Raw genomic sequence first — 11,692 nt, 5'->3', positions numbered from 1 at the left:
TCCTTTGTTCGTTTCTTCGACTTCCGCGTGCTTAGAAGTTTGGGAATTCGCTCTTTTAACGTGAATAGAGTTTTCAACAGATTAGACGTAACCACGTTAAACTTATCTAAACATTTCTTACGGATTCTGCTCGCTTCTTGCGATTTTAATCATTATATTGTCACGCGTGACGTGATGATGATGATGATGACGTTGACGATGAAACAAACAGACAAATAAACAAACAAACAAACAAACAAACAACAAACGAACGAAATGATGGATTGAATTGTGCCACGACTGATAAGTGATTTTAACAGAAATCACATGATTGACTGCATGACAAAATAATGGAGGATGATGGTGTTGTAAAATAAGTCCAATATTCCAGACCTTGCATATCTTATAGTCACTTCATGTACTAAATTCTGATGACACACCAGGACACGGGCTCGAAGTTGTACGTCTCAAGGACTGGGCATGCCTGATCAGGACTAGTAAGATGTCTCAGAAGTATTTATAGACAGTTTCTTGTGCAAGGACCAGCTTGAAGAGGAGTAGAAGTGCTGGATCTTGGAAGATCTAACCAGCAAATAATTTGTAGACTAAAAACAAAATGATGCAAGGGATCAAGAGATTTAAGTGATTTTACTCACTGAAGAAGCTATTACATACCTCGTTTGCATGGCATTAAACTCTGAATTTGCTTGGCTGCGCTACAAACGGACGTAAACACACTTGAAAGCAGAGAGAGGCCTAAACCCAAGTACATCAGTCGCACGATCCACATTCCTTTCTCATAAGATGTGTTGGGGGCCTTTCCTTCGTTGGGCACCAGGTCCCCGAAGCCGATGGTGCTCAAGGCAACGAAACAGTAATACACACAGTCAAGAAAGGTCCATTTCTCGGAATAGTAATACATGACTCCGCCCAGTGGGAGCCAGAGTGTTATGAGCAGCAGGTTTATGGTAAAGCATTTGATGTGTTCATTGGTTGGTGTTTCACGCTGCAGAGCGACTTTCTCAAAGTATTTGATTATTAGGTGGATTCCGTAGTTGATGTGTTCCCCTATTAACTGCAGAGTTAAAAGATTCAAAGGAATGCCAAACAGGGCGAAGAATATTAAAAACAAGCGGCCTTCCTGAGTTTTGGGGGCCAGATGCCCATAGCCTGTCATGAAAAAAGAAAAATTTAGGGAAATAAAAATGAAGGGATGGACCTCGTTAGCAGGTTCAGACCGCGTGATGCTACTGTAGGGAAGAGATTCTTTCAAATGTCGTCTTATGCGCGTACACACGTATGCATAACTTATTTAAAAAACAAAAAGGAAAATTTCCTTGGGAACGTCACGTGGTCTGAAATGGGAAAACAATACGTACAAGCTAAAGAGGCCCATCAAATACCAACGTAATAGAATGTTTTCACGTGACGTCATGGCGGCCATGTTGATGTCCCTAAACAAAGGAACGGCAGCCATGTTGGTGTCCCCAAGTAATTCTCTGGGAATTGAGCTCTATTATCACGGAAACGTTTTCTTTTGTTTTGGGTGGAACAATTAGGTTACTGATCACGTGAGTGAAAACACTCTATGACTTCCACCAATCACAGCAGGTGCAAACAGCGCAGTGAACCAATCCAATTTCGTGGCAATATCCTGTAACTTGCTCAAAGCGCGGGAAAAAATCGCTCGTGCAAGTCGCGAATCTCGCGATTAGTTTTGGTTTTCCTTCTCATTGGTTGATAAACTGGCGCGACATTTTTAAACCAGTCACTAAGCGTAGCAATTGCAATCGCGTAATTACTGCTCTAGCAAATGAGTTGATCGAGGCAAGTTAACCATTGACGTTAGGCCTTCGTCAGAGTGACTAGACCTTTTCACGGTTTCTGACATCATCTTGTTTGGGGGAAAAACGCGGTTCGAATTACAGTGAATGTATGGGATTTTGGGTGAATTCAAACCTGTATAACTCCGCTGCAAAAAGGTAGATTTGAAACATTTTAAAATGTTTGTGGTCATTTTATAAAGATCATTTGCTCAACGGAAAATTGGATCATTGCACAAGGCGCAACGTCTGAAAATTGGACATTAGAAATCTCCTCACGTCGCTTCAAAATTCGCGGGTTTACATGAAATTTACAAATTTCGTTTACGGTCGTTATAGCTTGATTCTGATCGTCGTACTTCACGAAAATGATCTCAATAGAAGTGCTTCTTGAGAGGTATTCTCGCAATCCTCAATCGTCAGACCTTAAAGGATTTATTATGGTTTAAATACGGCAAAATTCCCATACATTCACTGTAATTCAAGACCGTGTTTGCCCCCAACTAATATGGCATCAGAATCCGTGAAAAGGTCTATTAAGAAAATCATGTCAACCCATTCTCTACCTCTAAATTAACGATTATCGTTAATTCTCCTCTCCTAGCCTGTACATTTCATTTTATTTCATTATAAGAGTAATAGAGCGAGTTTCAATTGAGTGTCGTAAAACCAAAACCAAAGTAATTACTTTGGCCAATCAAAAAAGACGGAGACAATCCAGTAAACCAATCAAAACTCGAAGTAATTACTCGAAGGCAACACAAAGCGCGGGAGAATGTGCACGCGCGAGCCACGATTGGTTTTCGTTTCCTTTCTGATTGGTTGAAAAAGGGGCGCGAGAACTTTGAACCAATCACTGAGTGAAGAAATCATAAACCAAAGCAATTCGCTAATTACTTTCGACACTCAAGTGAAAACCACTCTATGGAGAATATGTTAAAGGATCAAAGTGTTTTCTCTTCATGAATGACTTGTAAATTATTCGAACCTTTCCTGTTCATTTTGTATAAATAAAGTAGGGAGAAAATTGATGTTTGTCTAGCTTTGGACCTTAAAGATTTGATGACAAGTTAACTTGTTTGCGAATGTTGCTCCTGCTTTCGCGTGCGTTCATGGAAAACTAAACCTGAATTAGTTTTACTCTTGGTTTCATGTATGTGCTCATGCGTGCTCGCCTCAGCTTGTGTCTACCTTTGTCTACACCTAAGTTAATTTCCGTGTGAAAATAACAAAGCTTTACCAATCGTCGTCGTCACACTTCCAACGAAATACAAGGACTGGTAATAACTCCAGTTGTTGTGGTTGTATTTGCCGCATCTTGGCGTTTCCTCAAATAGCTTTCGTAGCTCTTGGACGTAATGATCTACAACACTCGCTGTGGCGTTAAAACTCAGTGTCATTTTCTTCTTTATCTCCGTTACTTTGTTGTCAACATCTTCATCACTCCGTGATCCATCACCTTCGATTGCTGAAAATATGGCAGCACCCGATGTGAGATAAATTGTTAACATTGTGATGCGAATCAGCAAAGATCTTGTTTTCTTTTTTATCTCCATTTCTGTCCTCTTGCAATTTTACCCAGTACTGAGGATCACCGGATTATGTGGACCGTTATTCTTCTGTGGAGATACCAACGAAAAATAGTATCTCAATCAGTACTTCTCTTAGTTATTTTTTTATTTAACATAATTTTTATTGTTTTCCCTAAAGGCACTTACAAATGTAGGCTTTACTGAGGGGATTACAATAGTACAAATTTTAATATTATACACTTAATTTATGGTCCCGAGGGAAACAGGTAGTTTTGTTTTCCCGAGAGTCCTGATGTTTCCCGAGACGAACTTCAGGACTCGAGGGAAAACAAAACTAACCTTGTAGTTTCCCGAGGGACCAAACATTAGGTGCTTTGTTATATATTTAGACTTTTACTTCAACACATCTGGAGCGGGCAACAACTGCGTAATCTTATCCCGGTCGGGATACATTTAAATTTTATCAGGGGCACGTGACCAAGAATCAACCAATCACAGTGCTCGTTTTGTTGAGTGAAAGGCTAGGTATACATAACGATGTTTATTATAGAAGCTCACACAAACACAAATCGATTTTTGTAACTACAAATTTACTTATAAAAAATTAACACTGGCCACCGAGAAGCGATTAGTATTAATTGTAAAATTTGGGACTTCGCAAATAAAAAAAGAAGCGCAATTAACGACGTGATTTACAGACTTAACACCGTATAATAAATAATTCAATTTCCTTGAATCGCTGTTCGATGACCATGTTTCTCCAAGTATAGTAGCAGCAGAGCTAAAGAGGACTTAATACCGTCTCTAAGTCAATTTGTTATAAAATGAATTTACAAGGCTAACAAAGTAAAATCCAAAACACTAGGTCATCGTTAGGATAAAAAAGCATCTTTCCGCTAACTGACAATTTTATATCCTTAGGTAATTCAGAAAGGGAAATTTTCGCAACTTAGAGTTAATTTGTCTGTTCAAGCTCGGCTTCCATAGGCCACTTCGGAAAGTTTTCCCGAGTATGTTTGATCCACAGTCGATAAATAAATACTTTCATCATTATGACTTATTCCATTATCTACTGTAGGTTTAGGTCTTGCATCTCTCAGCACAAGGTAGTATCATGCTATGCATAGTAATTAGTATGCAGTGCAGGCTGCTAATATTTACTATCTATTTATGCAGCTAGTGACAAACCCAGAAGCAAGTCAATTGTTTGACCACGTGACACCTGCGCAACAGAAAAACGCAGCCGTCGTGAACAGCTTATTTCAGTTACACCAGGCGGTGACCAAGGTAACACACGCTTAATTCAACAGGCTTTTTCGGTACATTAAAATTCAGCTTCAAAGAGAGGTTTAGGGGACAAAGACAAAGGAAAGTGGATGATATGAAAATATTTTTCACATTCATTCCAACTTGTTTCTATTGTTTTTGTCCTCACTGTCTCACTGTCAAGATGAATATTTGATGTTTCGAAAATGGCCTAATGAAGAGAGACCGTCCTTTTCTGGACGAGAAACGTCTTTTTAAACTGGTGACTCGGGGAAACTCGGAAAAAGTCCGATTGCTGCATTGCAGGAGTCGTATCTTCGACCATCTTCCGATTACTACTTCGGATTCTCTACCACTGAGCTACGGGAGACTCTTGGGAGATAAGCCATTAAAACTAGGTTCCGTTCTTGCAGTATAGCGAGACAGTTGTCACATTAACTTAGGGGCTGTTCACATGGAGATAGGGGACCCCAGGTAGGTGAGGTTCCCCGCCTCGGTGTGGTAACCAATCTCTCTTTTTTTCTTGATTGTGTTCACATGAGATGTGGGTTGCTCCGTCAGCCGGGGCGGGTAACCCGCTTAGGTGGGGTGAGTTTTCTCCATGTGAATGCTGAAGGTGGGGTACTTCGCCTAATTGTGCTTTTTTTTTTTACTACGGGAAGGCGGGGTACCTCACGTACCTCCCGTACCCGGGATCCCCCGCCTACATGTGAGCAGGCCGTTAGTTTAATGGTTGTAATTCCCACGGGTCTCCTATAGCTTAGTGATAGAGTGTCAAAACTAGTTGCGTTCCGACGAATGAGGACGCATTCTTACCGTGTCGTTTTACCAACGTCCCGAATAGGTTTCGCGGGTATCGATCGTGATGCCATGCGATTTCAGGTTTTGGACACCATCTTGGACTGGCTGGCCGACGGGCACATCACCGCGATCTCATGTGATTGTGCCTCGACATCAGGTGCGTCTCACAAATTAAGAGATTGAGCGTGTGAAACGCGAAAAAAAGAATGAGTTCCTATCCAGAAGTGAAACTTCAGTTTTTGAATGGAAGCTGCCCTCTATAGTTTCGCACATTTACGGTTGTTAGTTCCGGTTAACACATCCATATGCTATACGCTGCCTTGCCATACTTTCCACGATAAATTAGGCCAGACAAACCTTACATTAATCGAAAAAAAGCGAATGAAACTGTCAAGAATAAAGAAATCGATAAGAAATTCTTGTTTTGAACCGAAAGCCTCGTTTTTGCGCCTTCTGAAACTAACACCGCTGCGACGTGGGCTCAACTGTAATAACGTAATAACAGCTATTGGAAAGGCGTAGGTTCGACTCCTTGCAAAGGAGTCTTCGGATTTTTTCCGAGCATTCCCGAGTCACCATCGGTAAAATCTCTTCACCAGGGTTAACATCTATCACACTGGTAGAGCATCCAACCTTAGTAGTCGGAAGGGCATAAGTTCGACTATCGCAAAGGAGCACTCGAATTTTTTCCTAATAGCCCCGAGTCACCATCGGAAAAATATCACTTCTTCGTTTTTTAAACTGTTGGAGTAAGCAATGAGTTGATGGCAATAGTTGTGTTTTTAGTAACTGTTTTTTGTTGTTGTGTTTTTTAAAATACAGATAGTCGATGGGCTCAGATCTCCACCTGAAGTAGCCGTCGATGCAATATCTACTGCACTACAGGTTTGCATCAGCTAAGCGACTATTTCTTTCGGTGTTTATCACCGCAAATAACCTTTTATGACAAAAAGATGCCTGCCGTTTGCCGTTTCGCGTAAACGCGCGTCATCTCGTGCCAGACTGGAGCTTAAGGACGTTCGCGCCAAAATCTTCCTACGGTGAGATTTTCTTCATTTCTCCCATAGAGTTTGGTCATAAAGTACTTACTCCAAAAATATAAAAAAAAATGGGGGTCACCGACTTCGTTTCGGAGAAAATGGCAGTGGAAAAATGCCTTAATTTCGATAAATCTGTCATAATAACGAAAGGTAGCCTCATCTGCTCATCCATCGAAAATCCTAAAAATAAACTGTTAGAGTGAAGGTTTCCGTGCATAGGCTTTTAGGGGTGGGATTTTAAGATAATTTCATGCCGCTAGGGATGTCGTAAACAGTAGAGTTCATCCTGGACGAGCGTTTTCGTAACCTCTATCCGTTGCAACCACTACCGGAATTCGATGGCACGAGGAAAGAAAATTAAAAAAAAAGATAACTTCTTACGGTGAGATTTTTTTCATTTTATCATATTTTGTAGATAGTAAGTAGAGGAAGTGATTCATGATTAAAAAAATAGGGGTCACCGATGATCCAAGGGAGTAAAATCGATGTGATTTTACGAAGCTCTTGGAAAACTTCGTTTGTCACGTTTTTGCGTGACCTGTCGGGGAAGGACTGGAACCCAAGAGAGGATCGATCGTTGAAGGGATGAAAGGTTTTTACCCCAAAACAAAGCTTTCTCGAGCATACCAACGAAGTTTTAAGCAGTCATCATCTTCATTTGGTTTGTGTTTTGTATAATATTTCCCCATTGCCGTCATGCTCGTCTTCTGGAGTGTGGTTTTTGTGAAATTTAATCGCTGGTTTTTTCCACGAAGGTCCGCACTATTCAAGCCGACGAGGACGAAAATACTGCTCTATTTGCACCAAAGTGAAGGATAAGAACTTCAAAAACATACAGTCATTTTGAACTTAAGTTCGTAGGGTAATAAAAAGATTAAAAAAAGAAACAGCCCCATTAAATTTACTCAACGGTTGGTCCTCGAGTTTTCCAAACTTTCAGCCACTACTCGATCAGCAGCTACCTTTTAAAGAGCTTTTCCATCCTCCCGCTCACTTCTCTTTAACGTTTCATGATGATTCGGAAATAAATGTGCCATTCTTTTGCCGGCCTGGAATTTTTTGCCCGGCGTTTTTGTCGCCATGTTATTTTAACTAATGCTTGAACAATATTTATGAAAGTCAAGTAGTCTAGTGCACGACTGATAAAAACAACGCGAACATCAGTCGTGCAGTAGTCTACTTGACTTTCCTAAATATTTTGAGCCAATTTTGACTGATCACGATCTTCTCTTATCCAACGCTGTGCAAGACTTATCGTCCACGGTTTCTGCAAAGGTTTTAAAACCTCAACTTCACTAATGCTCGAAGTAATGCGTGACATATTACCGTCGCGTTACCTGCGCAGTAACGTTGCGCACAAACAATTAGCGCGAACGTCCTTAAGCGCGCGCGTTTTTGAGAGGCGGACGGCAACCGGAAGTGAGCTGTTTTCCCTTTTAACCTCTCTTGACTCCACTACATTTACATTGCCAAGTATCTTTTCTCCGTTAGAGATGATTGGTATAAAGATCTGGGAGACACCACTGCCCTGGCACGCGAAATGTTCTCTCCCGGTTGCCGTCCGCGTCTCAAAAACGCGCGTGCTTAAGCTCCCTACTAAGCCGCGAATACGGCTAAAACATTGAACAAAAATGGTCTCAGGCTTATCAATATGAAAAATGAGTTAAAAAATCAGCGAAAATTATGCCAAATATTATGCTAGCACAATCTATAAAAGCCTAGTCGAGGAGGGGGTGATTTGGCTACGGCATAAAAGCCGAGTCAATAAAGTTGTTTTTTCGTTGGATACTTGTTTAATAAACAAGTCCTCATGTTTCTTTATATAAGCCATTTCAGAGATCACGACATTTTGTATACTGTACTTCCGTTTACTTTTTTCAGACTTTTCAAGGTGATATTAACATCGTTAGTATGTAAACTAAGCTCCTGATTTTTATTTCCCTATCTATTCTTTGCTTTCTCCTTCATCAACAAAACCTCTTCCTTTTGGAAATTCGAATCAGGCCGTGTTGAAAGGAAAGCGGATAAGTGACTTCTTGTTAATTGTCCGATTGCTATCATTTTCTATGACCTCAGTAGACGGGATGAATGCCCCCGTATTTCATTGATAAGATAGCTTACATTTGATGCTGCGAATCAACTTCATTTCATTTACGTATTTCTATTTTTCGCAAGAACAAAGTTTAAAATGTTCATAATTTGTTAGTTAATCGTTGTATCAAGTTACTCGTGACACGCATGCGCGATTAGGTCTACTGCATTGAACTCTCCGCATTCATGACTTTCTTTTCGGGAAAGAAAATTGTTCAAATTGCATATGAATTAATTAAATGAAAATGGCTTATTGAAACTGACTCTCAGCTTGAGTTATGTTATCGGACGGCTATTAAACCCGTACGTATGCTTAGTAAAATTATAACTTGATAATTTTCACACAACTGGGTCAGGAAGTTTCACCAGGTCAAGCTATATTCCTTTCAAGACAAAGCTACTTTCGCCGAATGCTCCTCAGGCCTACATGTTTATACTTTTAAAAGCTCTTTTACGGTTGTTTTAGTTATTTATAAGTGCTTTTCTTTATTTTCTCCCGTAGCTACTTACGGATGTCTTCCCATTAACAAAAATTATAAATTCCCCATAGTCAAAATTAAATAAGACGCATTAATATTTCCGAGGTGTCTTCTTTGTTTCCTGGAGGTTAATGTCAACATTATTTAATTTTTCGCGTTTTCGGGTACATATTTGATTAAATTTTTATGGGAAGACTTCAAATTAATGACGAATCTGACATCTTATTAAATAACTGACCAGAAATGAATTACTGAGTGCTTTATTTGTAAGGCAATATCGACTTCATGTCTTAGATGCCGGAATCAAAACACAACTTCAAATGAACGAATCGACTTTTGACTTATTCCTTCGTAGGCAAATATCTTGCCTTATGGCAAGTTTGGTCGGATTAAATCGCTCTTTCTCTGTCACGTTCTTCAGATGCCTCAAGAGTTTATGCGCCGGATCGTTCGCGTAATGTCGTTCGTAAAATAAAATCATTTGTAGTTAGACATTGTATTTGTCGCTTTTTCGTCTCTTGGGAGAAGTTTCTGCAGCTTGCCTTCAGGCTGTTTGACGTAATGAAGAAAGTATAACGCTAATGTCTCCCACATGTAACTATTTCGAAGGTAATGTAACTGAGAACACTATCAAATGCTTTCCTTGACTACCTTTGAAGTATTTTACAAGTGGAAGGATAGTTCTCGAAACTCCTTGAAATATTCTTATTGTTACTGTTCTTAGTTTTTTGGCAAACATAAACCCGACCATGAGCCCTGCATTACAGCGGTGGAAGAAGAAAAGAAAAGCATATTTTCAAACAAAATTTATTATGCATAATTTTATGTTTAGCGAATGACAATGAAGAGTTATAAAACGCTGAAAAATTATATAGTTTGACCATAAACATTCTCGTGAGTGCATAATGTTTCTCTCTGTAATTCCGAAAATAACAGCCTGTGTATCAGAAAATGGTGACGAAATTCATGCTCTGATTTTGCATCAAATGTGTCAAATGATTTTCTTAGTTATTGCTCCCAAGCTGTTGTCATCAACGATCTGTTAGATGTATTTGTTGGTTGCAGTCAATGTCGCGCAGGAAGCCGGGTTCAGGGCTACAGTTGTATAGGGTTTCAAAAGTTGACTCGTGTTTTGTATCTAAATTCTTCCTTTAAAAACTTATCATTGCCGTGAAATTTTTCTTTGTGTGCTCTTTTTACAAAAAACTGAGCAGAAGTTTTAATCCCCTTTCCGACAATTCGATTACACGGAACTTTCGGTCATCACTTGTTATTTCCAAAAATGTACTTTACGTGCTTTACAAAAAATTGTATTTTTTAGGAAACTTTGTTGTCAAGTTCTGAACTGAAAATTACAACTCGATTTAAAACGTTGAAGTCTCGATTCAATAAACGGCACCTTCGAGAGCTTTCTTTGCCTGCTGCACTTCGTACAGGAAAATTCACATTCTCACCTGGTACGGTACGTTCTCTAGCACATCAACTGAAAACTCGCGCCGTTTCTAATCACCTCCTTAGTCTTTTGGTTTGTCCATGGTGGGTGATCGTCCGTGCGTCTTTTTTATGTTCCTCTGTTTTTGGGGTGAAAGCCTTTTAGACCCCCGCTGGCTTTAGACAAACCCACGAAGGTCACGAACTTCAACATGAATTTATCGAATTTCGTTTTCCTTCTTGGTTCAGAAATGCGTCGAAATTGTTTCGGAAGTTCGTTCGTTGTTCAATTGCTCTGTTGGCCTTTTCAGTAGTGGTCCTGTATTGCTGCCTGAAAACGCACGAATATTTAGCGTAAAATGTTTATATTTTTCCGTCTACCTGTATCTCTTTAAGTGGCTTCGAATGACCTGTGGGGACTCGCCGTAATTTGAATTGCAAATCCAGTTGCTTAGTCAAACAATCTTCCTGAAGGCGTGCTTTTTGAGCTGAAAAGGAGTTTATTATCTTGTTGACGGATCGAAAATGCAAATGATGTCAACTAGGTTTTTCTTTATTCAATTTAAACAGGGATGTTGTTTGAACGGTATTCTTAGCCAAAATGAAACTTCAAACACAAACAAACAAAAAAAAAAAAAACAAGCAAAAACAAAAGACCGGAAAAAGTGGAGCAATAAAAAGGTTCAGAGTTACTGGACTTTCGATTTTCATGGCAAACTTGGTGTAATATAATGATCAATTTTTAATTCATAGACTGTCTCGTTGACAAGGCAAAAGCTAAACTGATTATTCCATATTCCATCTGATATGAATTATTAATTTGGGACGTTTAATTTTTGGTATACTTTAAAGAAGTCATCAATGTTCAGTTTAACATTTTCGTCATCTTATGCCCACCAAATGATAGACTGCATGGAAGATTCTTTGTTGACCTCTGAACTCCAAATACTAGCGTACATACTCGGAGATATTTTGATTTTTCAAATATGACGTGCCAAGACAGTCTAAATTTGGCTGTGGGAAGGACATAAATAAAGATCCCGGCGCTTAGTAGAACGCTAGGTGAGGTTTGTAATGATTCCAAATGAATAATGATAACAATATTTGCTCAAAGTATCGGTGCACCACAAAACGTCAGATTCTGACTCCACTATCACGAAACATTCAATGTGAATAGTTTATTCAGGATCAGTTAGCTGGACCTCCGAATCAAAGGTATCCCTATCATATTATTTTAAGTAGATTACATA

General features: G+C 39.5%; 2 protein-coding genes across 12 annotated transcripts in view; one reads left to right on the top strand and one right to left on the bottom strand.

Moving 5' to 3' along the window:
• LOC138058263 (potassium channel subfamily K member 15-like) overlaps positions 1-11,692 on the bottom strand; it is a 51,697-nt gene that overhangs the window by 4,236 nt on the left and 35,769 nt on the right. For 8 of the 11 annotated variants that reach the window (XM_068904179.1, XM_068904181.1, XM_068904185.1 and 5 more), the window contains 2 exons: positions 3,043-3,421; positions 655-1,149 (listed from right to left, as the gene is read on the bottom strand). In XM_068904179.1, coding sequence (XP_068760280.1) covers positions 655-1,149; positions 3,043-3,358 — 811 coding nt within the window. In that variant the 5' untranslated portion in view covers positions 3,359-3,421. Of the gene's footprint in view, positions 1-654; positions 1,150-3,042; positions 3,422-10,465; positions 10,843-11,692 lie in introns of those variants that run through there. The other 3 variants (XM_068904175.1, XM_068904183.1, XM_068904182.1) reach the window with 1 other exon arrangement.
• Positions 1-11,692, top strand: part of LOC138058262 (conserved oligomeric Golgi complex subunit 5-like) — a 42,246-nt gene that overhangs the window by 18,059 nt on the left and 12,495 nt on the right. Inside the window, exons 16-17 of the mRNA XM_068904174.1 lie at positions 4,511-4,621; positions 6,224-6,286. Coding sequence (XP_068760275.1) covers positions 4,511-4,621; positions 6,224-6,286 — 174 coding nt within the window. The remainder of the gene's footprint in view (positions 1-4,510; positions 4,622-6,223; positions 6,287-11,692) is intronic.

This window comes from Montipora capricornis, chromosome 7 (assembly GCF_036669925.1).
Source record: "Montipora capricornis isolate CH-2021 chromosome 7, ASM3666992v2, whole genome shotgun sequence".
Classification (NCBI taxonomy): domain Eukaryota; kingdom Metazoa; phylum Cnidaria; class Anthozoa; order Scleractinia; family Acroporidae; genus Montipora; species Montipora capricornis.
Note: the sequence above shows the minus strand (reverse complement) of the source record. Positions and strands in the feature narration are given on the sequence as shown.